General features: G+C 40.7%; 1 protein-coding gene across 2 annotated transcripts in view; it reads left to right on the forward strand.

Annotated features, from left to right (window-relative positions):
* Nucleotides 1-13393: 13393 nt before the first annotated feature.
* Nucleotides 13394-27763, forward strand: part of bms1 (BMS1 ribosome biogenesis factor) — a 60672-nt gene continuing 46302 nt past the window's right edge. For both annotated transcript variants that reach the window (XM_080048728.1, XM_080048729.1), the window contains exons 1-10: nt 13394-13486; nt 14605-14778; nt 15112-15302; nt 15673-15752; nt 15930-16118; nt 22466-22608; nt 24708-24829; nt 25687-25880; nt 25978-26120; nt 26945-27348. In XM_080048728.1, the coding sequence (XP_079904854.1) occupies nt 14606-14778; nt 15112-15302; nt 15673-15752; nt 15930-16118; nt 22466-22608; nt 24708-24829; nt 25687-25880; nt 25978-26120; nt 26945-27348 (1639 nt within the window). In that variant the 5' untranslated portion in view covers nt 13394-13486; nt 14605. The remainder of the gene's footprint in view (nt 13487-14604; nt 14779-15111; nt 15303-15672; nt 15753-15929; nt 16119-22465; nt 22609-24707; nt 24830-25686; nt 25881-25977; nt 26121-26944; nt 27349-27763) is intronic.

The following is a 27763-nucleotide window of genomic DNA, read 5'->3' on the forward strand; positions in this document are numbered from 1 at the left end:
CGATCCATTGACGATGGCTTTTACGCACGCGATCAACCCAGAGTGAACACGCTCAGAGTTGATTGACCCAACGCTGATCCACTGTTCTGAAACCGAAAACCCAGAGTTGCTCATCAACCCTGCGCTCTGAGTTGACCAACTCAGAGCGCAGGATTAAACTAAGAGTATGTAAAACAAGCTACCTGAAACAGGCCTCAGACATAGACACTATGAGTTTGTGGCTGATTTACCACAAACACACACACATGGACAACACGAGTGTAATCAAATTGGATGCAGAAATGTAAAACGTGACAACAAACTATTTATCTAATTTGTCACAGCAAACTTTGAAAAAAAGTTTGATTTGTGTGGTGCATCTGTGCTGCGTTCACAGGAATATCACAGAAAATCTGCGCGTGCACAACTGGACCGACTCATTTAAGGCTTGTGAAATGAGTGTCTTCTATTTCATGTCAACATGAAGCAGTATCCAGCAGTGAGGGGTTCCCACCTGACACAACTACAAGCAAAATGCTCCATAATGTTTTTTACCCCTCACTCTGTTAGATAATCTTGAAACATACTTCAAGTTGAGCAGAGCACCCCCACCCCACCAGAGGAGGGCTGATGACTTTGGAGCTTGAGGAGGGTGTTGGAGTCTGTGTGTGTTTGTGTGTGTGTGTGTGTGTGTGTGTGTGTGTGTGTGTGTGTGTGTGTGTGTGTGTGTGTTGGTGTGTCTCCCTGGCAGGAAGGACCCACCCCCACCACCCTCCTGCCCAGACCCCTTTGTTCCCTGATGATGTATGAGACAGCATGTCCCTTGGAGTGCCACAGGAACAGGACAGTGGAGCAACAACATTGTCCCATAATGGAGACTGATGGGACGGCTCCCGCTCTCTTCACTTTGTCTACTACCAAGATTGAGTTGGCGGGACACTCCAGGCCCTGGCGGGGCCCTTGGACAGCTCCGATAGGGGCCCTCGTAAGAGAACAGTCAACGTGACAGCAGTTCACGTCTGTGGGCCGCGCTGGCTCCTGCCACAGCCTGACAGGTGGATGGATGGATACATGATGTATGAGATGGATGGATGGACAGGGACCTGTGCAGGGCTTTGTGGAGCTGAGGGACAGTGGAGGAGAGGTGAGGAGGATCTCTGCTCCTCTAGTTCCTGTTGGACATTCCTGAGATGACTGAGCTTGAGAAGGAAGCAAAGTCAACTTTCCTTAAAGCATTCACACTGACGGAATCCCAATCAGCTGAGAGTGGTTTGATTTCTGTATGAAGATGTCACAATGCAAGATTAGATTAACAAAGCTCAGACACACACAAGTATATCAATTAGGGATTGACATTAGAAAAAAGATAAGCTAAAATTCAATAATACTGGGTATAAAACTATTCAAAGACAGCATATTGCAAACAAGAAACACTCACTGGTCACGTTAGTCCAGACTGAAATATCTCAGGTATTCCAAAATCTTCCTCTGCTGCCCTGATAGCACTCAGCTGTATGTGTCTGTAAAAGCATGCTCACATTTTTCAGTTAGAGGTGTATGTTGGTCCGCTGTCAAATCCTTTTCTGCTACTATATTCTGATCATACTGAGACGCTGGTAATTGGCCCTGTACAGCATAGACACCAATTTGATCAAGTATAAGTGACACTTAACAACTGCATGATTTCAATAATTTTTATTTTTCATAATTTTAATAATAATAATAATTTATTTAATTTATAAAGTGCCTTTATCAAGCCCAAGGACGTTTACAGTTTTTTTCGGTAGCTAACCCACAGTGTGCACAACTGGAGCTCAATGTGCAAAACTCTAACTACAGTCTGCACTACCAACAGTCACTGGAGCCGAACAGTTCACTTCACCTGCAAAATAGGCTCAGCGCAGCAAACACTATGAACCAGCCTCATTGAGATAACACACACTGTCACTCAGAACCTGCTCAGAGTACGAACACTATGAACCAGCCTCATTGAGATAACACACACTGTCACTCAGAACATACTCACACTAGCATCAAACCCCAATACATAAATGACAAACTTTTTATCTTTACAGTTTGAATAATTTGAGTTACTTCACACAAATTAAGTAATATATTCTTTACGGAAAGAGTGAAATTATTTCACATGAAATTGTTTATTTCATAACATACATGTTTAACAAAAATTCAAAATCAGAAGTTTGCTTCAATCTATACATCTTTTTATTTTATATTTTATTGATAACATTTCCAAATGTGTAAATATTCTATAATTGTAATACAGAAATCCTGTAATATTGTCATTTACTGTAAGGGTGCAACTCTTACGTTTTGTTTGTTGGAAAATTTGTATTACAGATGCAACTTTAGATCTTTGCAGATTGGGTTGCACTCTCAACCCTGCCTCTCTCAATGAGAGACCATGATTCACAACACGGTCTATCAGTGTAGCCCTTACTGTATTTCATCAGAAAACACAGCTCTATGTCTCTATTATCCAATCTACTTCGCACGCAAATCGGCACATTACAGTTTTTTTCGATCGCTAACCCACAGTGGGCACAACTGTAGCTCAATGTGCAAAACTCTAACTACAGTCTGCACTACCAACAGTCACTGGAGCTGAACAGTTCACTTCACCTGCAAAAGAGGCTCAGTGCAGCAAACACTATGAACCAGCCTCATTGAGATAACGCACACTGTCACTCAGAACACACTCAGTATAAACACTAGCATCAAACCCCAATAGACAAATTACAAACTTTACATTTTTACAGTTTTGAATAATTTGAGTTACTTCACACAAATAAAGTAAACATTTCTTTGAGGAAAGAGTGAAATTAGTTCACATGAAATTGTTTATTTTATGACATACCAGTTAGGTTTAGGTAAACAAAAATAAATTAAAATCAGAAGTTTGCTTCAATAGATACACCTTTTTATTTTATATTTTATTGATAACATTTCCAAATGTAGTATGTATCTGTGTAAATATTCTATAATTGTAATACAGAAATCAATTCCTGTTATGTTGTCATTTACTGTAAGGATGCAACTCTTACATTTTTGTTTGCTTGAAAATTCGTAATACAGATGCAACTTTAGATCTTTGCAGATTGGGTTGCACCCTCAACCCTGCCTCTCTCAATGAGGGACCATGATTCACAACAGGGTCTATCAGTTTTGCCCTTACTGTACTTCAACAGAAATTACAGCTCAATGTCTTCTAGGTCTTCCTCCATACATCCAGTCTCACTGGTTCTCTTCTCCCTCCAACAACCTGTCTTCCTGTTTTTGAGCTTTCCCTATAATGTATATACTGTATGTTCACTAACACGTCTAAAACAAGACACCTTCTTAGTGTTTCAGTTGAAATTGCAATCAGCAGTGTTTGAAATGCACTAGGCTGATATCCATTCTGTTTTGAATGTGTGGTCTACAGTTGTGACAGCAGTGTGTTAGCATTTGAGCAAAGTGCTAAAAATCCACAGTGTTGTGCAGGCTGTGGTTAAGCCATGAGATAAGTGTGTACATGAACCGCTGCTGTGCATAGTGTAGTTAGAGTTTTGCACTTGTCGTTCCAGTTGTGCCCACTGTGGTTTAGCGATCGAAAAAAACTGTAACGGACAAGCGAAGTCGGATAAGAACACCTAGATAACTCGTTCATAGTCGGCGTAGGGTTGTTGCTAGAAAGGAACCGGACCTGGCTCTATAACCACTTGTTGAAAGGGGTAGAGCACCACCTAGCATCAGCTATGCTTCGGCCATTTGTTCGATTCTCTGAAAGGCCATTAAACTCAGACAAGTGACACGGTCCGTTCAAGTGGCAAAATCGGTATATGGCTTAATACAATCTAGTTGTCCTATGGAAACGCACTGAGTGTTGTGCAGGATGTGGTTATGCCATGAGATAAGTGTGTAGAGTTTAGAAATTGTGTTTACTGTAAGCAATGAAAAACGTGCTAGAGTTTGGTCCACATGAACTGCTGCTGTGCATAGTGTTGTCAGAGTTTTGCACTTGTCGCTCCAGTTGTGCACACTGTGGTTTAGCGATCGAAAAAAACTGTAACAGTGGGGACAAGAACAATCAAGGAAGACAAAATAGAGCAGCCATTGACCAACAGGAGCAGATCACCAACCTTCCTGAGCAGTGCCTTGGGTGCCACAATGAGTTAATTTTTATTGTTGTTGAGTTTGAGCTGGTTAGAAGACATCCAGACTTTGATGTCGTGGAGGCAGTTGTGAAGAGACTGGGGTGGGAGCTGGGGTACAGCTTGGTGTTATCAGCGTATGTATAGAAGCACAGGCCTTGCTGGCGTATGATCCGACCAAGGGGCAGCATGTAAACGATGAAGAGCCGGGTGGCAATAACCTGTTTCCTGTCGATGAGGTAGGACTGGAACCAGGAGAGTACTGTGCTGGTGAGGCCGAGGTGGTTGGAGAGACGGTTGAGGAGGATGGTATGGGAGACTGTGTCGATCCAGGATTGGAGATGGGCTGGTAGTGGTTGTGGTGGTCAAGGAAGTGACCAGGCTTTTTTAGGAAAGGTGTGACAGAGACCTTTATAAAGCTTTTGGGAACAGTGCCAGATTAAATGGAGGAGTTGATGATGGCGACCATGGAGGGGGAGAGGGCAGGTAAGCCAGCCTTGACCAGGGCATTGGGTCCAGGGAGCAGGAGGAGGCCTTGGCCTTGGAGACCAGCTTAGTCATTTGCAACATGTCCACAGGGAGAAGGAGGAGAGCACTGGGTGGGACAGGCAGCCAGGGGTGTTCCTCAAGTAAACACAGTTTAAATTATTTAATTATTTCTATATTCATATAAGGCTATCCTATTTAACGAGGCTCGTCTGTGACTTTGGGATCATACAAGTGAACAGTATCAATTACGTGCAGCTGCAGCGTTACATCTCAACCTGACAGAAATCTGTTCAGTCGCACAGACGTTAAAAACTCCCGTTTATAAAAAATAAAAAAATAAGATACAATACAAATAATCCTAGGTTTATTAATCTGAATGCAGAGCATGTTCACAGTGTGTCCAGGTGGCCGCCTATATGAACGACACAATGGCTGGTACTGACCAGATAAATGAACGATCAAACATAAAATCATCAGGAAATAATAAAAACATTCCGATGGAGATTTTTGTGGGGGCAGTGCGAGAGAAGGAGACAGTCCGGGTTTTGAGGGGAGCAGAGGCTGAGGGAGAGTTGTAGTGGGTAACCAGACCATCAACAGTGGTGTCGAGGGGATCAGGGCCAGGTGGGTTGCGAGGCTGTTGATCAAGGCTAGTCTATTCACTGATTTGAGGTTCCCGAACTTGATGGTGCTTTGAGTGTGTTGCTTGGGCAAGCGACAGGGACAGTGAACAGGACAGTATGGTGGTTGGAGAAAGTGAGGTCCAGTCACTGAAGATGGGAGGGATAGATGCCAGTAGTGCACAATAGTGTGTGGCCTTTGGCATGGGTGGGACCTTGGACGTGCTGTGTGATATTGAAGCAGTCCAGTAGTGATAGGTAATCAGTGGCGAAACGTGCAGTTGGTAAAGCCCACATGGATGTTGAAGTCGCCGCTTGATGCAGACTACTCCACTGGGATCCCCACGAGCGGAGACCTGAGACATCCCACCTCTTTTAAGTTTATTTCTACTAGAATACCAGAGGGATGTGACTAAGAACATTTGTTTGACTAATTTTCCACTTTTACCCATTCACGGTAGCCTATGGACACTCTTGGTTATGGACTCTTTATGTTGAAAGTGTATGCATCTTGCATTTCCACTGTCAAAATGTGAAAAGGGTACCAAATAAGCGAACTGTGTCGTACCTATGTTTGCCACCTTTTCGTAGGGTTACCAAGCCGAAGAGCAAGTAGCCAAGTAATTGAATTGGAAAGCTTAGAACTTATCTTCTTGGTTCATTTAATGAAACATAGCTTTGTAACCGATGGATCACCCCGAGAGAATGTACTGTATATGTGTTTATTGTTCAAACGGCAACAGCCAGACTCAGTGATGTGGAAATATTGGCTATGGATTTTTTATGGTCTCCTTCATCTCTCTGTCCTCTGTTTTCTCTCTCTCTCTGATAACATCAGGTCATTTTCTGCTAAATGACGGATCATTCCACCTCAGCACCAAAGCACTGAAAGTGGACCAATTCATCAGCTTACTTGATTGGTGTGTGTGTGTGTGTGTGTGTGTGTGTGTGTGTGTGTGTGTGTGTGTGTGTGTGTGTGTGTTTTAGTGCACTCCTGGTGGGACTGTGTGAAACTGAGAAAACAGTGTCTGGACTGATGATACTAGGAATAGTTGCCAACATGTGATCATGTTAAATACAGGTATGTATTAGACTAGACTGTGTCCATTTTTAAAAAACCCTATCTTGAAAAGATTGAGGTACAATACGCTATAGCAGGGGTTCTCAAACTCTTGATAGCTGAGGGACAATTTAGGAAACCAACATTGGACCGAGGGCCGCCGAAGGAAAACATTTGGAAAAACTGAAATAATTTCAATGGCCAGGTTGCGTCTTTACAGTTTACATGTATTGGTCTGCATCCAGTAATGTGTAATTAACACATTTTAATTAATTAATGAAGGGCTAGGTTTCATTTCAACATTGGGGGTGAAAGCGAGGATCTAGGGGCAGTCCCCCAGAAAAATTTGAGGTTCAAACACTTCATTTTGTGCATTCTGGTTAATTTTCATGCAGTAATTTGTGTCTTCTGTATTTATTTATGGTGGACATATTAAGGAAAAGACAACTAGCTCCCATTGACGCAAATCTAATGGAATATAAATCAGTAAGGCACTGAGGCATTCTGTATTGCATTCAAATATTTATTCTACTTTTTTGTTCAAAACTTTCTGCACATTGAAAACGTATCACCTTTTGGAGTGTTTTTTTGGAGGACTCACTACTCATGATGCAGCAGCAGTGTTAACTATTATGACACTCTACATTGGAAATAAACAGGGTGGGCTATCAGCAGTCAACTAGGCAGATAGTTCCATGGCTATCAGCAGATAGCTAACGTTAGCTTGTTAGCTAAACTTTAGGCAAAATAATTAGAAACCAGATAATGTTAGCATCCATCCTCAGACACTTGACCTAATCTAATTCACCTTGAAGGTGAGAAAGTGCATCGTATTGGGCTTAACAAGCTCACTATCTAACAATTTACATTGGGACCACTACACTGCCTGCTGCACTGCGGGAGGCTGACCAGCCGCCTGCAACGAGAGGCAGAGGCCAGCCGAACGTCGGCAAGTTTAAGATGGTATGGTCCACTGTAGGGGTGTTATTATTAATAATTGGGGAATGAATATAAACAATTAGGAGGGATATTTAAGTGTTTCGACCCCTGTACTGTTTTTACTGTTACGGGGGACGCATCCCCTCCGTACGTTTCAATAAAAATAAAAAAAAATAAAAATATATATACATATATATTAGGGGAGAGTGGCCTAAATTGTGCCACTTTTTACTCAAAGTGATTTTAAAGTGAGGCCTTGACAGTAAAGTCTCCAACTCAAATATGTACATATATTTCAGGATGTTGTGCATCCCTGGCAATAAAAACTTTGGATCTGGAATAAACTGTTAAAGAAATATAGCTTTCGGAAAAAATGTTGTCTTGTGGCACAACTTGCCCCCGGTGTGGTGTAAGTTGTGCCACAAGAAAGAATACCATGGGGTAATGCAAGACAAATCCATAAGACAATTACTTATTTAAGGTTTATTTAAAGTAAATAAAGTAAATATTTTACAAAGATTGAAGGTCAATTTTCTTAAACAAGGCATAGCAGATCTAGGTGGTTTTACCTGCAAAGCTCACAATGACAAAGTCACCATCATCATCTTTCTGGCCATCTGAACTCTTGTCAGTGGTGTCGTTACAGTTTTTTTCGATCGTTAAACCACAGTAGGCACAACTGTAGCTCAATGTGCAAAACTCTAACTACAGTCTGCACTACCAACAGTCATTGGAGCTGAACAGTTCACTTCACCTGCAAAATAGGCTCAGTGCAGCAAACACTATGAATTGTCCTCACTGAGATAACACAAACTGTCACTCAGAATATGCTCTGAGTACAAACACTAGCATCAAACCCCAATACGCAAATTACAAACTTTTAATCTTTACAGTTTGAATAATTATTTCACACAAATTACATAATATTTTCTTTGATGAAAGGGTTAAATTCTTTCACATGAAATTGTTTATTTTATAACATACCAGTTTTTTTTAGGAAAACAAAAATAAATGAAAATCTGAAGGTTGCTTCAATAGATACACATTTTGTATATTTTATTGAAAACATTTCCAAATGTAGTATTTATCTGTGTAAATATTCTATAATTGTAATACAGAAATCTATCCTGTAATGTTGTCATTTACTGTAAGGAAAGGCAACTCTAAGCTGTTTGTTTGCTGGAAACTCCGTATTACAGATGCAACTTTAGATTTTTGCAGATTGGGTTGCACTCTCAACCCTGCCTCTCTCAATGAGAGACCATGATTCACAACAGGGTCTATCAGTGTAGCCCTTACTGTATTTCATCAGACATTAGAGCTCTGTCTTCCTCCACACATCCACACTCTCACTGTCACTCTTCTCCCTCCGACAACCTTTAAATCAAGGCTCAAAACCCATATGTACACCCTGGCTTTTCCTCCCCATTAACTATCTTACCTCTGCACTACTATCTTTGTTTATATGTGGATGTCTGGGCTTTATGTCATTTTTTTTGTTATTGTTATTTTACCTTCATTGTTTACCTACTGAATGCACTATTTACAGCACTTTGGACAGTGCAAACTGCCATAAATGTGCTTTTATAAATACATTTTACTTACTTACTTACTTACTTATAACTCACCTAGGCCCTTTGGCACAAATCACCCCAACCCCAGAAATGTGGATAATAAGCATGATGCAGCAGTTTAGGACTGACATCGTGCTAACTGTATAGACTCACAGTGTTGCATACTTAAGGCGAGACACGGCAGGCAAAAACATTTTTGAGCACTGGTCAATTTTGAGATTTTTGTCTATTTAGCTTCCATAACATGTCTTCTTTCATACTAGTATGGCTAAAAGGTCCAAAATATACGTTTTAGGTGTTTATTTTACTAAACCTTGACTGCATGCGTCTGTATTTTGCTCCTTTGCAAAGCCAGCAGCCTTCTAGCCAAAGTTACTAAACTCTTCTTTGGAGAAATGGACGCTGGAAATGCTGGAATTGTTGGTGACTTGTTTATGATTCACCAAAAACGTGGTCCACCGCAGCAAAACAACTCCACGGCAGTTTTAAAAATAATGCATTGACGTTGAGCTCATTCAGTCCTGCCATCTACCGTACCGTTCTGTGTCTCTGGGCCTAAGCGGACCCTTGTATGTGGGACTGCGCTCATGTGATTGGCTGAAAACGAGGAAGACATCCGATTGGCTATAGCTAGTTCCTGGTTGAAAAACACGCATTTGTGAAACCAGCGACGTCAGGGGAGTCTCATAAATCCACACACAAATGCAAACCAATTCACACATGAATGCAAGGAAGTTCACAAATTAAAAGCATTTTGTAAATTCAAATGTAACAGTTTGTATATAAATGTAACAACATCCAAACCCATTTTTGATGAAAATTCTAAATCTTTTTTAAATTAATATATTTATGGATTTATATTACATTTATTTAAAACAAGACACATTTGTGTGTGGATCGGAAATGTGTTTGTGAAACTTTTTATTATAGATGGATTTATTTTACATTTATATATGACGGTTTTCATTTGTGTGTGCATTGAAATGTATTTGTGAGAAGAGAGTCATTTATATATAAATCACAAAATACAAGTGTGAATCCTTCTCTGTGCATTCATTAATATTGAGACTGAAATAAGGCCATACACTCTCCCCTACAATCATATTGAACTGCTTTGACTTTAATACTCTGAATCAAAAGTCTCAACTTCTAAAGCACTTCTTTCAACTTATCTTTCCACAAAAATATGATCAAACAAATCATTGTAAGCACTATTCTGAAGGTTACTACAGAAGGATTTGTTCATATGTTGTAATATTTTTTTGTTTGTATATTTTCTTTTGTTAAACTGAAGAGACCATTCATTTATTTCCATTGCAGTGTCAAATGTTTTGTTACTGTGAGGTTCGATGACCTCCATTCCGGATTGACCAATCACACGAAAGTAGGTTACACTGGCACATGCGCAGAAGCAGCAGAGTAATTTGTTGATATCCTGCTTGGTAGTATTCATTTAGACTTTGGTATTTTGAAAGCCATAAGTCTGATCTATGATATGTTTTCTTGTTAAATACATTCTGAAAATGCATTTTAAAGACCTGTACTTATTATTTCTTGATTTATAAAAGGAAATAAGGCTGTATCCAAAATCTGTTCTGTAAAAACTTTGGACACTAATATGTTTTAAAAATGAAATAAAGATTTTTACTCTGGCTTTATCGAACGTCTAGATTTTTGTTTTTTAAAGAGATGCACATTCACGCATAAGTAGTTAGCATATTCATTCAAACATTGCTGAAAAAATTGTAATACAACAAATTATTGTTTTATTTTAGGTAATCTACTGGCAAAAATTCATGATCATATTATGTTATTAGTTTTATTTTTTTTACTATTCACCTTCAGCGTCTAACCTTAAAGCCACTACGAGTAACTTTGTCCATTGGCGACCCCTTTGGACTAAAGTGGTAATATTTTTACAATGCCAGCTGCCGTAAAGCCGTTTTCTAGCTCGTGCCGGGCGTGCGAGAGTCAAATGAATAGGACGCATTATAGTGCATGTCCGTGTGTTGAAAGTGTGAGGGCACCGAACTCTTTTCGGCTCTGTGAGAGTGGTTAGTGACACTGCATCAACTAATGCCAGTCAGTGTCACACACACCTGATTGAAATGAGTTGATGCAGGTTCACTAACCACTCGCACGGAGCTGAAAGATTCTGTGTCCTCACAGAAAGCGAATGAACGAGAGACAGTAGTTTGTTTGGATCATGATGAGGTAATGTGTTTGTGTTGTTGTTGTAAATAATGACTATTTAAGATTTCAGTTGAATATTGGTCGTCTGATGATGTTGAAGCAAAGTAAACTTTGTTTTAGTACCGCTCATTCATTTAGGAGTAAACACTGCAGTCTAGTTCGCTCCTGTGAAATTGTGTATACGTTGCTTGGCAACGCCCTCCTCCCGCCCGTCTATCACTTTTAGCTTTTCTTCATTGCATTTTCTTTTTTTTCTTTGATGGTTCAGCCCCGTTATCAGTCATTATGACAACACATAACTGTCTCAAACAAGGCTCCCGCTCCCCTTCCCTCACCTGGAGAGATAGGCTTCTCAAATCGCGTTGCTGAGCTACACTGAAATCTGCGACCAATACCAATATGTGACCATAGAGCCTACATGCGTGAGCCGAAAATCGGACTGGGTGTGCGACCAGACCAAAAGCTAAAAAACAATGTAAAAACGTCTATCTTTGCACTGATGGTCTCGTTTGCTGTTAAAGGTAATTTATGATTATCAGAGGATACATGAGGCTGTTTAAAAGATATTTAAATGTTACTCGTAGCTGCTTTAATATTGAATTAACACTTCCAATATGTCCCACATTTGTGCACGAACTGTACAGCTCTTTCATTCTAAAAACAGATACATTGCACATTTTGGTAAACGATTCTCTATATTTTGTATGATACAGTTTCTAGACCTTTGCTGTACTTGTTTTGTATGTTCTTCTTTCCCTTACTATTTGTATTGTTGGTCACCAAAATACAAAGGCAAATTCCTTTGATGTGAAAACTTAAATGTTATTGAACTTTATTCAGTGCTTGAATACCACATACACAAAGTCTAGCTATAACAGATATAAACTTTCCAGCTCTGAGCCCATACATATTCTCTGTTGAAAATGTGAAATTTTCTAGTTCTATTTTGGCATGTCATACCACTCCATTGTATTGTAAAACACTTGCCTGTGTGCATTTTTGTATAAAGCTGATCATTTAAAAAAAAAGAAAAAAAAAGCTGGTGTTTGTGAAAATGTAAATGAAAGCTAGATGACTGATGAACAAATGCACTGTCAATAGTTTGGCCCTGTGTAAGGATCCTGTTTATCAGGTAGGGGTTAAAGCTGGGAGGGAGGATTTGGGGAGAAAATGGCAGTTGGGATAGAGATACGAATTCAACTCGACTCCACTTGTTCTCTTTGGTCCCTCCCCTATGGTCCCTCCCTGACACGCTCTACACCAACAAAGTCGTGCCAAAGTGAATGGACAGTCCCAACAGCCAATAAGAATCAAAGTGTACAGCTCATGTTAACTTTGACCAATCAGAAATCACATACCCCAGCTTTAAATGCCCATGTCCAAAACAGGATTTTTCCTGTGGGGAACGTACTTTTATATCCTACAATTATTAGGCAAATGGAGAGAATGGATCATCTGAAGGACAACAGGTACTTGATGTTGTACCTGATGTAGATGAAGTTCAAAGGCTTTGAAAAGCAGGAGGAACCATTCATAACATGATAGCAATGAAAGTTACCACAATGATTGTTATTATGATGAGAAGGTTTGAGATAAGGCTTTTGTTTCCATAAAAAAAAGAGAACAGAAAATATTGCTTAACTCCCACGTCCAACGGGCAGCCTATAGAATGCTTAGTCCTTCACATTGACATGATTAAATCTCCTCTTTTTTTATTACTATTTATTTATGGTCCTGAATGCTCCTCACAAATGTGATTTGTCTTGTGGTAATACACACTGGCTTTAAGGTAACCGCAGACATTAAACATTCACACTTCAAATCTTGCCAATGTCTCCTTCTAGTGTTTTCTATTGGTATCCCTTTTTGCCATTGTTCACATTTATTTTTATTATCTTACCCTTTTTTCCAAGACCAAACATCAAATCCACATTCTGTTTTACATTAGCCAACTGTCTCCTCTTTATTGAGTAGGCCTAATTGTTTTATCAATTTAATTATCATGATATGGTCATAGGGCCTTTTAGAAATCTGAATTTAATTTAAATTTTGCATTTTTTATCTAGGCTACATTTACATGTTTCAATGGTTTAGGCTCTTTTTTATCAGCTTGTTGTGGCCATTTAGCCTACTTTGTTTACTTGTTTTGGCTTGCATAGTTTTTTACTTTGCATTGTTTTGTTTGACTCGATGTCAATCAACCTTTCACTCTCAAAATAAAAAACACGACATTGCTGCCCTCTGTTGATGCTATAGAGATATCTCCAGTAGACCGCAGGGGGCGCCATTGTATCGTTCCCGTTCCTCACTGCGCGGAACCTTTTAACATTTTGTTTCCACTCGTTTTTACTAACGAGTGACACTACTCTACACTTCCGGGTCAGCGGCCACAAGCACAACACACGTGAGAACCATACAGTTTGTGAGAACTGAGGAGAGGTGGCTGTTATCGGGAGCAGACTACCACACATTGACTTTCAGGTATTGTGACTAATAATTCCATTTCTTTGAAACATTTCCAGATCATGTGTAGCTGCTAGGGGGGCTACATACGGATAAACACAGCTGCTCCTTGCTATGACTGAAACATTACATCCAGACAGCTGAAATCCACCGTCCCGATATACACAGCCCGTTCCCTTATTGTGTTTAGCTGCAGAGGACACAGAGATAGTGTGTTAAAAATGTCTTTAATTAATCAAATGACTTCCTGTTAGAATCACTATTGTGAGCTAGTCACAGAGACTGTCCTAGTTCATTCCAAACTGTGTTGGATTGGTTCTTGTCCTATTGTGAGTTGATGAGTCAAAGCATAGTCCTATCACAATCTGATGTTAGTGAAACCGAGCTTCATAATAGAATGCTTTTTCCAAAACAACACCATTCATTCAATGAGCTCTCTCCACTGTACAGTGGCAGATACACACACACGCTGCTTTGGAATCAGCAGTCAGGTCAGTAGTTTGTGTCATGCTGCATGATAAAACTACTGTGAGAGCTTCAATCGGCCAAATGTATTGGCATGCTGAGTGTGAATGCGTGGGACATCATGGAATAGGTTGAGGTTTATTGCAGTTCAAGCTGCCTGTGTCATATGATAACCTATACCTCCATATCATAAGCCTCATAGCATAATTGCCTTATATAATTTTTGCTCTACATCTACTCTATTCTACATCTACTCTACTCTACAATCTACTTAACCCTAATCCATAGCCCTTAAAATGTGACTCAAACAATTATTTATTTATTTATTATTCTTTCGGACAATTCCACACAATACACAATTTTCTCTTGCAAATATTCATACATCATACTTTGTGTTGTCCGAAGGGAGACGGAAGAAGCCAAAGGCTTATCAGGTCCCGCCCCCATTATGCTATTAGGTTAACGAAAAGTGAGTGAGTTGAGGAAATATGTTTTAGGCAATCATGCTATGAGGCTAACAATATCAACATTCACCATAACCATACATTTTCGATATATTGTGCAGCCCTACAGTAATAGCATTTATCAAACTCCTCCTCACTGGTACATTACAATTTGTATTTGTCTGTGAACATCCAGTCAAATGAAATGGTTTGTGCTTTGGTGGGCAGTATGGACGGGAAAGTGAAGGAACAGAAGCGCCACCAGCACAAACACAGCGGGCCAAAGGCAGAGAAGAAGAAGCAGAGGAAGCAGGGAAACACCACAGAAGAAGATGCACGCAAACGAAACCCCAAAGCCTTCGCTGTGCAGTCTGCTGTACGCATGGCCAAGACCTTCCACAGGTCAGTCCTCCTTTCTCACACACACACACACACACACACACACACACACACACACACACACACACACACACACACACACACACACACACACACACACACACACACACACACACACACACACACACACACACACTTCAATCCTCTGTAGCATCCAACAGAAAAGATCAATTCTATATAATTTGTCTCAATGTTCACTTCCAACAAGGGACATCAAATTGACATTATTTAACTACTGAATTAATCTAATGCAGGAAATACCAACAATTAACTATTGTGTACTTCTAGAAATGAAGCAAATGGTGTGATACTACTCCTCCTGTGTATTTTCACTAGGGCCCAGGACATAAAGACCAAGAAACACCACATCCCCCAAGTGGACCGGACTCCGCTGGACCCCCCTCCTGTAGTGATAGTAGTAGTGGGTCCTCCTAAGGTGGGAAAGAGCACACTCATCCGCTGCCTGATCAAAAACTATACCCGACAGAAGCTGGGGGAGATACATGGACCTGTCACCATTGTCGCTGGTGAGTTTGGTCCACTCGTTAGTTAGGTCTTTCCCACCACTTAAGATCTTTTAGCTTTAACTAAAAGATCTGCTAGTTTTTTAAATTGACATTGAATGAGATTATTTTGTTTATTGAGTGCTCTATGTTTTAGTTTAATTTAAAATATTTATTTTGAACAACATGCAAGAAAAGGTTGGCGGCCATATTCTAAAAGTCAATGTTTGGGTTCCTGGTCGACACCTGGGCCTTCACATATTACAAAATGTGCAAAATAATGTTATGCGCTTATGTAGACATTAGGCAGTCGTTGGTATTCTTATGGCCATCAGCGTACCATTAGGACTTTACCATTATGTTTCATAAACATTTTATGTTTGTATTTTTTTAGGCAAGAAGCGGCGCCTCACTTTCATGGAGTGTACCAATGACATCAACACAATGATTGACCTCGCTAAAGTAGCTGACCTGGTGAGATTTTTAGTTGATGACTAGAGAACTGAAGCAGTAAAATGTACTATTTGTGTGCTTTGAAGTATGGTCAACCTAACACATTCTTCAATAGCTTGATAACTTTGTTTCACTTTTATTAGTTTTTCTGGAGGAAAATGAAGAGTTGTGTTGAAATGCATGTTATTGTACCTGCAGGTTTTGATGTTGATTGATGCCAGCTTTGGCTTTGAGATGGAGACGTTTGAGTTCCTGAACATCTGTCAGGTGCACGGCTTCCCTCGGATCATGGGTGTGCTGACTCACCTGGACTCATTCAAGAACAACAAGACATTGAGGAAGACCAAGAAGACCCTCAAACACCGCTTCTGGACCGAGGTGTACCAGGTAGGTGCTCTCATGTACACAAGCCTCAACAATTTAAGTAGAACTTGTAGGACTCGTGAAAAAAATCAATTAATCGTGATTCTGAGATTTTGGATAGATTCATAATTTAAAAAAATCGATTCAATTTCTTTTAAAAATTATGATGTATTTAAATGTATTAATTTATATAAACTGTGTATGTATGTATGTATATATACTGTATATATACAGTGCTGTGAAACAGTATTTGCCCCCTTCCCGATTTCTTATATTCTTTCATATTTGTCACACTTAAATGTTTTAGATCATGAAACTAATTTTAATTTTAATCAAAGATAACCTGAGTAAATACCAAATGCAGTTTTTAAATGCTGATTTAATTTAATAAGTGTAAAAATCTATTCAACCGTACCTAGCCCTATGTGAAAAAGTAATTGCCCCCCTTTAATAAATCAATCGATCGACCACATATTTTGGAATGTTGAGTTTAATTTAGTGACAACACCCAGGCCTGATTACTGCCAGACCTGAAGAATCTAGAAAGCACTTAAATAGAACCTGTCTGACACAGTGAAGTTGACTAAAATATCTCAAAAAGCAGCACATGATGCCACGATCGAAATAAATTCAAGAACAGATGAGAAACAAAGTCATTGTTATCTATAAGTCTAGAAAGGATAACAAAGCCATTCTAAGACTTTGGGACTCCAGCGAACCACAGTGAGAGCCATAATTTATGAATGGAGAAAACTTGGAACAGTGGTGAACCTTCCCGGGAGTGACCGGCCTACCAAAATACCTCCAAGAGCTCATTGATGACTCATCCAGGAGCTAAGAAAAGAACCCAGACTAACATCTAAAGAACACCAGGCCTCACTTGCCTCAGTTAACATCAGTGTTCATGATTCCACCATAAGAAAGACACTTGGCAAAAATGGGATCCATGGGAGAGTTCCAAGGCGAAAGCTTCTGCTGACCAAAAAGAACACAAAGGCTTGTCTCACATTTGTCAAACAACACCTTGATGATCCCAAAGACCTTTGGGAAAATATTCGATGGACTGACGAGTCAAAAGTGGAACTTTTTGGAAGGCCTGGTTCCTGTCACATCTGGGGTAAAGCTAACGCAGCATTCCACCATAAGAACATCATACCAACGATCAAACATGGTGGTGGTGGTGTGATGGTCTGGGGCTGCTCTGCTGCTTCAGGACCTGGATAGCTTACCATAATTGATGGAACTATGAATTCTGCTCTCTACCAGAACATCATGAAGGAGAATGTCCGGCCATCAGTTTGTCACCTCAAGCTCAAGAGAACTTGGGTGATGCAGCAGGACAATGATCCCAAACATACCAGCAAGTCCACCTCTGAATGTCTCAGAAAAAACAAAATAAAATGTTTGGAGTGGCTTAGTCAAAGTCCGGACTTAAAACCGATTTAGATGCTGTGGCGTGACCTCAAACAGGCAGTTCATGCTTGAAAACCCTCCAACATGGCCAAATTAAAACAATTATGCAAAGAAGATAGGGCCAGAATTTCACCAGAGCGATGTAAAGACTCATTGCCAGTGATCACAAACATTTGGTTGCAGTTGTTGTGGCCAAGGGTGGCAACCAGTTATTAGGATAAGGGGGCAAATACTTTTTCACGTGGGTATTTACATTCAATAAAAAGAATGAAAATTCAAAAGCTGTATTCTGATTTCAATTGAGTTGTCTTTGTCTTAAATTATCAATGATGTGATGATCTGAAACAAATAAGTGTGACAAACAAGGAAAAACAGAAGAATTTAGGAAGGGGGTAAATACTTTTTCACAGCACTGTATACACTCACCGGCCACTTTATTAGTTACACCTGTTCAATGGCTTTTAAAAACAAAAAGCTAATCAGCCAATCACATGGCAGTAATTTAATGCATTTAGGCATTTAGACGTGGTCAAGACAATGTATTTAAGTCAAACCGAGCATCAGAATGGGGAAGAAAGGGGGTTTAGGTGACTTTGAACATGGCATGGTTGATGGTGCACGGCAGGATGGATCCATACTTTCATGTTGTTTACGCCAAATTCTGAACCTGCCATCTGAATGTCGCAACTGAAATCGAGACTCATCAGACCAGGCATGATTTTTCAATCTTCTATTTTTACAATATTCCTGTTTTTAGCTGACAGGTGTGGCACCCGGTGGGGTCTTCTGTTGGTGTAGCCCATCTGCTTCAAGGTTGGTCGTGTTTTGTGTTCAGAGATAGTATTCTGCATACCCTGGTTGCATACCCTGGTTGTAACGAGTGGTTATTTGAGTTACTGTTGCCAATCATCTCGAACCAGTCTGCCCATCCTCCACTGACCTCTGACTTCAACAAGGCATTTTTCGTCTACACAAATGCCGCTCACTTGATATTTTTTCTTTTTCGGGCACCCTCAACATTGCCATGTTCAAAGTCACTTAAAACCCCTTTCTTCCTCATTCTGTTGCTCGGTTTCAACCTCAATAAGTTGTCCCGTCCAGGGGCCTCATTTATAAAGCTTGCAGCGCACAAAAACCTTGCGTAGACGGAAAGAAATGTGCGGGAAAATGTGCGGTGGCAAACGTTGGTATTTATAAAAACATTCTTTGCGGAGAAGTGTGCGTATTCCTACGCCAACTTTCGACCATGCGTAGAGCTACCGCAAGGTTTTCCTGACTCGGGGAATCAGCGACGCTCAATGGCAACACCACGAAATAAAGCTCAGTCATCAGAAAAACACAGACAAATGACTGTGAAATGCTTGGCACCCAATATATTTAGTCAATAAAATGTATAAGCTTACCTATAGTTGCGAATATATCATGGCTACTGTAGGCCTAGTCTATGGCATGCAGTTGTGATGTATAGGTTGAATTACTTATCAAGAAGCCTATTCTACATGTTTTGGTTATTTTATAAATTGAATCTTATAGCGCTACTCTATAATAATATCCTATACGTCGGGAGGTGTTTCCATGAGTGGCCAGCGGGAGAGCAAATTTTAAGAGGTGAGTAAAAAGTAGTTTTGTACAAAGTTAAGCCCAACAGATATTGATTAAATTGTATATTTCGTTAAAAAAACATACAAATCATAATTTCGATCAAATCATGTTATGAATTTAGCAAATCATTACACGCATCTCTTTCCCATAACAATTCACCCTGGAAGATTAAACTATAATCTGACATTGTTGGAAATACAAAGTAAGTACAAAGTTGGGCGAAACTGCTTTACAAAGACTACAACGACTGTGCCAATCATGATATGTGATAAGCGCGCGGGTGTGTGTGTGTGTGTGTGTGTGTGTGTGTGTGTGTGTGTGTGTGTGCCAGTTGCTGCAGCACATGCACGTCACGGGCTTTCTTCCTTCACAGTCGCTTTCTTTGCGGCCGGTTGCCTCCCTTTTTTCCTCATGTCAGTCAAAATTCCGTGCTTATTAAGTGCGTCATCATATTCAGGAGCTATTTAGCATTCGCCATGTATGGTAGATTGTGGGATGAAATTGGGAGGTGAAGTGGGAGGACACGGGGTGGAGATCGTCTGCGCACAATTCACCGCAGGTGGTTATTTATAAAGGGAAGATTGCGTGCAACTTTTTGCGCAGCACATTTTTGGCTTTCTGCGGACGCAATGTTTTAGGATGGTTTCTACGCACACCGTTATAAATGAGGCCCCAGGTCTACATGCCTAAATGCATTGAGTTGCTGACATGTGATTGGCTGATTAGTTATATGCAGGGTTCGTACAGATGCTTGAAAGTCTGGAAAATGCTTGATTTTCAATCGAGTGTTTTCAAGGTTTGAAATGTGCTTGAAATCTGAACACTGTGCTGGAAAATGCTGGATTTTCTCTTTATTGACCAGTGTCGTAATTCATCAAATTCTTTCATTTTTTTATTCTGTAAATTAAAAAAAAAATCTGTCGCAATGTTTTCTTCGCCGCCGTCTTGTATGCACGAGTGCAGTTGCTCCCCGTGTTTTCTTTCCTGGGACACGCGCCACACCTGGCGATCGCTCCAGGAATTATCCAGAACCACGAGTCGCTGCTCATGGACCTATTGCTCCCGATACTTCCATATCAGATATCCGTTTCCATTTGGTTATGACGAGGCCCTAATAACCGACAGGCATAGGCTACTGTACGGTCTGCTTAAAGTACCTCCAGCTGTACACAATGGGGGAATCGGCACTTAGAGTTCCTGCCAAAGGTAAATCAGTTGAGAATTTTTTTTCGTTAAAACGTATCGGACTATGTCACTCTGGTTGACTGTTCAATCATGTTCTTCTTTGCAAGTTACACCAAATCCCGAGTTTGTATGTGTAATTGACTTGTTGATACAAATAAATAGCATGCTAAATTGATGCTCAACACCGTTAGCAATTAGCTGACCAGCTAGTTTTCAATAATGTATTGCTCCAAATTCATGTTGTTAGCTAGATAACGTAAGCTTGGGGGTTACTTCATTGTAACGTGATGTTACACTCATGCGAGGAAATTGAGACCTCCGCGAACGTTTGGAGACAGTTTAGAGACTCCCTCGCGACTGCAGTCTCCAACTTGTCGCAAACAGTCGCAGCCCAGTGAGATACGGGCATGAGTGCCGTGACTTCCTCTTTCTGAACGCGCATTAAGGTTATACTTTGATGTGCACTGTGCATTCGAAGCGTGAGGCGAGCCCCCTCCCTGCACCTTCTCTATGTGTGTTGATAGCGTGCCAAGTTTCCGCTGATAAGAATTGTGTCCCCGCCGGCCGGTGAGCGCGCAATCGCGCATGCATCAAACATATTAACGCTTCAATTTCACTCTAGTAAATTCAGAAGTTCTTTGGATCGTTTTGTACATTGTTTTTGGTACATTTGTTTGAAAATTAGGTTTGCAAAGTTATTAATGGCTCATCCGCCAATAAAAATGCTTTTATTCTTCTGTGTAATTAACTGTATCCTATGTATTGCACATTTATAGCACTTTTCATAACACAAATTAAGGTAGCATAGAGGAGGGAGCCTACTAAAATAAAATATCTGGGTTGGTCCCCAGATGTTTTTATTTTAGTAGGTTGGTTTGCATTGGTGTTGAACTGTTCCCTACTTGTTTTCTTCTTTGAATAAAGCCTAATGCTGCTAGTAAAATACCACCAGCCACTCAACCCTCAATAGTAGACATGATATAGAATAATTACCTTTATTACAGTTTAACCAAATGTTTTAACAATAGGCTACAGGAGATATTTGAAAGCACTACACATGCATTGTAGGCTATTCAATTAAATTTGTGTCAGCGGAACCGTGAATGTTCTCCTTTTTTTCATTAAAATGAATGCAGAAAAGGCACACATTGCTTCATAAAAATTCACCAGAATGCAGGAAATTAAGTGTTTAATGCTCAAAGATTTTTGGGGGGGACCCCCAGACCTCCACTTCTAATGTGTCCACACCCAATGTTTACTTAAAATTTGTCCTACGACTTTGCAATTCATGAATTAGTTTATTTTAATAAGATTTTTGATGTTTTATCACATTTTCCAATTGTCTTTATTTCTGATTTATTATAAACAGTATGTAAACTTGCAGGACACTAGCAAAAATAATTGGCTGGGAGAGAGGACACTGCAGCAGCACTGATATAGAGTGACAATATGCTCCATCTCATGTGATATTGCTCAAGTATAGTCATGTTGTTATTAACCTGATAGATGGTCATTTTTGGCATATGAACTAAACTGATAAAGGTCTCCTTAGGGCCATACTGCAATTTGGTGATTGTCCATACACATTATATTATGAACACTCCCATTTTACAGATAAGGCAATGTATGAAATCATAAGCATTTATTTATATACTGTATATATTTAAAGCTTCGGCTTCCTTGAAAAAGTTGACATTGTATCTTGAAAGTGCTGGAAAAGTGCTTGAATTTTACTCTTAAAAAGCTGTACGAACCCTGTATATGTGTTAACAAGAAAAATGAACCGCTGTACCTAATAAAGTGGCCGGTGAATGTATACACACACACAAACATATGGGTGTATTTTGCTTCCGCCCGTATTGCCTTAAAATCGCATGCATGACGAGCTAAAATGAAAATGGATAAGACATGGACTTTAATTTGCTTTAATGCTGTAATCTGCCGCAATGCATCCTAGTACACAGTGGACTAGAGTAGATCCTGAAATCCTCCTTTGAACTGAATAGAGAATCAACTTTGAATCAGGAATTCATTCTGAAGCCAATCGTGACCTCAATAATCGGATTTTAATCGAATCGTGGGATCGCTAAAGATTCACACGCCTACTTACTCATGAAGTTTGACCATAGCACAATGAGATGTGATGCTGTTGTGCATATTGTGTGTGACAGGGGGCCAAGCTGTTCTACCTGTCTGGCATGGTGTTCAGTGAGTATCAGACTCAGGAAGTGAAGAACCTGGGCCGTTTCATCTCTGTCATGAAGTTCCGCCCTCTGGTGTGGCAGACATCTCACCCCTATGTGCTGGTGGACCGGTGAGTGACTGATTACTTCTTTATGCCTCTTTCCCACTGAGCGGCACGGTAACACTACCGCTGCGTTCCATTATCCGTTCAACATGCCCTTGTTCACTTTCCCTAGGCACTTGCCCTCGCGGGAATCACCGCCACCATCATAAGTGTCGTTCCAATTGTCTGGAAACTGAAGTGAACTTGGTGATATAGACCCTCGGAGGGCTGAGTGATCGAGTGAACATCCATGGTCACTCCGAGGTGGATATCACCCACAGTGCATTGCAGTTCTTCTTCTTGCGTATGCCTTTAGATCCTCTGCTTGGTTGTAGCGAGCCACTCTAGCGTCTCGTCATCCAGGTTCGTTAGGCCAGAGTCGCCATTTGGTGGCCAATGTTTGGGACAGCTGGTCAGGACGCGTTGCAGTTCATCTTCTTCTTCTTCTCCTTTTATTTTCCGGTAGACTGTATGCTTTTAGGGACATCGCGGCCACCCACAGGACAAATATATATATAAATATATTCCAAAACGCCTCAATTAGCCTATCCTATTTCCATAGGAACAATCCAGTGAATGTATTGCAGTTTACACATTGCTGCTATAACACCGATGGCTGCCAATTATAGGACTATTTAAAACAAATGTTTTTGGTTGAAACTAACAGAAATAAGAAAATACGTCGGAGCAAGCAATTTACATGTGTAAGTAACAATATCTTGATAATCTGAGTTACCATGTCGAAATTCAATGTTTGTTATGCTATGGAAATGGCTTTCTGCAATATAGGCTACCTTAGCATAATGTTATAATTCTGTATTATTTGCATTCAGAACTACCTATGTAACTGACGGTCCATTGCGACTACAAGGGCAAGTGGGTTCCATTTAAATCCCCCGCTCCTCCCCGGCCCACTCTCCCTCCGTGCAACGTATGCTGGTACGTCATACCAAGGGCTGAGGGGAAGTGAATGAGGGGAAGTGCAACTACTAATGAAATGCAGCTTAGATTTGGCTTGTGTTTCCACTGCCAACACCCGTACTTGGTAGGTGGGGTTTATGCCTGACGGTGATAGCCTAGTATATACAGTCTATAGGTTGGAGCCTCTACTTTAGTATCGTGACATCATAGCAGCTGGACACAAGTGTATCCCGCTGATTTATTCATAATGAAGGAAGAGGGAAATGGCCACACAATAAACACAGCACTGCATGCCAACATTTTACTCTAAACACAAGACTCTTAATTTTTGCCGAGCTGACTACAAACTGCGATTTATCTCTCACACATAAATGATGATTCGGTCGACCACTCAACGGACTGCAGCGTGTAGCTCCACCCCTTTGGGACGGCTTAGTACCCCAACCATAGGATGACAAAAAAAGGTGTGGCACAGTTTGCTTATTTTTGGTACCTTTCCCAACTTTTGACAGTGGAAATGCAAAATAAATCCGTGTGGATCCGCACCACACCGCTTGGTGGACACAAGGCTTTAGATTGGACGGTTCATGTGAAGATGTTAAGTGAAAGAGGATCTGTAGTTGCTGCATGGTTTCTTTACATGCCAGATGTTTGTCTATACTGTCATGAAAACTGAAATATCAGTGTGTCTAGTTCAGATGAGAGTTGGCAATTAAATACCAGTTGACACAATAGTCAAGTTTTAGTAAGATATGTTACTGTTTGCAAGCAGTCATCAAACTACATTCACAATGGGACTGCAGATATGACTGAAGACAGACAGTCTCTCTTCATCAATGATAGTATTCAGGATTAACACACACACATTTACATAAACCATACTGCTTAGACATCTAAATCCTAACATACATACTTTGACACAATCTTAGTCTGAATACCTAGTATCTTCATCATAACAACCTTGCTTTGTCTTACACAAACTAATGTGAGAACTCATTGACAATTAGATGACTTGTATGTTGTTTCACAATAAACTCTATGGCAATATTACAAATAAACATGATTATAATATACATTTCCATCACAATACGAAGACATGACTTTAACAGTTCATTTACAGCTTGTACACATTGTGTTGTTGAGGCTTGTGTAAAAGCTGTGTTTCATTTGGTGTTTTTAGTTCCACTTTTTTTGCATTTAAATAGTATGGAAGATTTGACTGACCCTGAGAAAGTGAGGACGGAACCCAAGTGTGACCGCACCGTGTCTCTCTATGGCTACCTGCGAGGAACACATTTGAAAAACAAAGGCCAGGTTCATATCCCAGGTCAGTCTTTTAGATATAAGTATTTTGCTGCTGCGGTAATGTTGACTAGCCTTAAAATCACATGCATTACAAGCTTTACATTAAAACAGACTTAACCCTCCTATTAACCTTGGGGTAAATTTTTTCAAAAAATAATAGTTTACTTTTTTTTTCTTTCTTCATATTTCATGACTTTTCCTAATTTGATGGGGACAACTGATTAACCATAAAATGATCATGATGAAATCTTTTCAATGCGCTGAACACATAGCAGAGTTGATACATTTGAATTTATACATAACGGGGGAGGGAGAGGGGGTGAATTCCCGCCAAAATTAGGAAGCCAATGTAGGCTTGCGAGTTGACCACATCCAAGTCTTCCCAAGTACACATGCCTCCCCTCTAAAATTATCATCTCAAGTACAATATTTTGTATGGTGATGGTGGCGCTAGAGAACAGGTTAACTTACTGATAGTACAAGGGGTTATTTATGTATTCAACAAATAAACACAAAAACTTGGTCAACAATTTTCTGTAAATCATTTTCTGGAGGCAAATATCCCTGGGGTCAGATTGAACCCAAGGGTGAAATGAGGTAGTAATATTTGAGGATAACAGGAGGGTTGAATAAAGATAGCTATGACATGGACTTTAATTTGTTATCATGCCATGATTTGCCACAACACCTCTTAGCACACAGTGGACTGGAGTAGATCCTGAAATCCTCCTTTCAACTGAATCAAGAATGGATTTTGAATCAAATGTCATGCTTGTACATGTGATTGTGTCTTAATCAGAAATGCTTCAAATAGTACCAATGCAATATGGGCAGAAAAACACTTGCCATACCACCTCATGTGTTGGTTCCACTGTGCAGGTGTAGGAGACTTCCAGGTGTCGGACGTGAACTTCCTGCCTGACCCGTGTGGCCTGCCCGACAGTGGGAAGAAGAGAGCGCTGAACGAGAAGGAGCGCCTGCTGTACGCGCCCATGGCCGGCGTGGGGGGCGTGGTCTACGACAAGGACGCCGTGTACATAGACATGCCCGCTAGCCACGTCAACCAGCAGCAGGTCTGGGCTTTTTCACTTTAAATCCGACCTTTGAAATCAGAGAATAGCTGTTGTGTGAACCTGGTGTGAAGTGTGTGTTTGTCTTTGGCCGCTGCAGGAGGAGGTCCGTCCCACCACGGAGCTGGTGCAGTCTCTCATTGACACACATGCCACGGTGGATGTTAAGATGGCTGCCAGTAAGGTGTCTCTGTTCAGCGGCTCTGCCTCCTTGGAGCCCACAGACATCAGCCAGCAGAGCGGGTGAGAGGGGCAAAACACTATTGAAACTGAATCAAGACTAGGGATGAGAGACTAAGGTGTGAGCCATCCATTCCTCCAGTAGACCTTGTTTCGAATGAACTAGATCATTTATTTTAATTTTTTCATGTGTACGTTTATTTTCATGTAAGCTCATTTTCAGTGGTGAGGTCTGTCCAGCCCACATGTTGTTTGGATGTCACTATCCCCCTGTATAGACAGCAAGCACCTCATGCAATAGAAGCACTCTTTAATATCTGCTGATGTCACCGGCTCCGTGCTTGTGTGCACGGCAACGCCACCTGAAACCAAAACAAAACCTTTCCCTCTGTCAGCAAGGTCTGGAAGCAGTATGTGGAAATAGGAGCAACTAAAATATTCCATCAATGTTAAGCTAACATAGTGCTACTTGTAGGCTACAATGCATCAACATAGCCTATGTTATTAAAGCCTAAAGAGACGGTAATAGAGATCGGTATCGAATCAATGCGATTCATCCATCCTGGAATGAATTACTCGTGCCAATCCTTAATAAAATATGAATAATAAAGACTTAGAACATTTCATGTGAACGTGGGATTTGTCAAACACATCAATCTTTTGCAAAGTAATAGGAATGGAAATGTTCTAGTCCTGGGAAAAATTTTAACTAATTCTTGTGTGTGTGTGTGTGTGTGTGTGTGTGTGTGTGTGTGTGTGTGTGTGTGTGTGTGTGTGTGTGTGTGTGTGTGTGTGTGTGTGTGTGTGTGTGTGTGTGTGTGTGTGTGTGTGTGTGTGTGTGTGTGTGTGTGTGTGTGTGTGTGTGTGTGTGTGTGTGTGTGTGTTAGAGAGAAGGCTGGTGTTCAGGAGGAGCAGGTGTGGGACCAGGAGAGCCAGAGGAACAGGAGGAAGGTGATCTTCACTGAGGAAGAGGAGGGAGAAGATGATGATGATGAAGATGGAGATGGAAGCAGCTCCAGTGATGAAGAAGAGGAGGAGGAGGAGGATGAAGAGCAGGAGGACCTGTCAACATTGATCCCAGAGGACAGAGCCCAGTGTGAGCAGACAGAGCACAGCGCTCCACCAGTCAAGAGACAGAGAGTAGAGGACGCTGCAGAGGCTGAGCTGCCCGTGTTTGCTGACAGTGAAGATGATCTGGAGACTGAGGAGGACAGTGAAGCAGAGGTGCATGCTGGGAGAGCAGGAGACTCTGGACACTGTTCAGAGGAGGAAGAGGAGGAAGAGGAGGAGGGTAAGCTACATCACTGTCATTTGCATGTTAGTTTGTAGAATAGGGTGTGTTCAAATCTTTCACTTGTGACATCCTAGTATAGAGACAGAGTGGAACGCGTCATAATCGGAGGCCACGGCCATTGTGGGGGAAAACAATACACAGCGCTCCATTCACTTTATATTGAATGACGCCTGTATTCTGCAAACAAACTTAATAAAAACTTAATACGACATGCCTATCACAAATACACGTTACTTTCTTTAAAGCCATGACTCTTGTCTGTCTATACGAGCTGTTTTTGTGAAAAATACAGCCTTCTGCTGTAGGCTAACCCTCACGTATACTCCATCCTCGCCAGGTCGAACGGGAAAAACACCTCAATATTGAAAATTACTCAATAATTTTTCACAATAACAGCTCGTAGGGGAGAGTG

Source organism: Ammodytes marinus (assembly GCF_949987685.1).
Source record: "Ammodytes marinus genome assembly, chromosome: 20".
Lineage (NCBI taxonomy): Eukaryota > Metazoa > Chordata > Actinopteri > Uranoscopiformes > Ammodytidae > Ammodytes > Ammodytes marinus.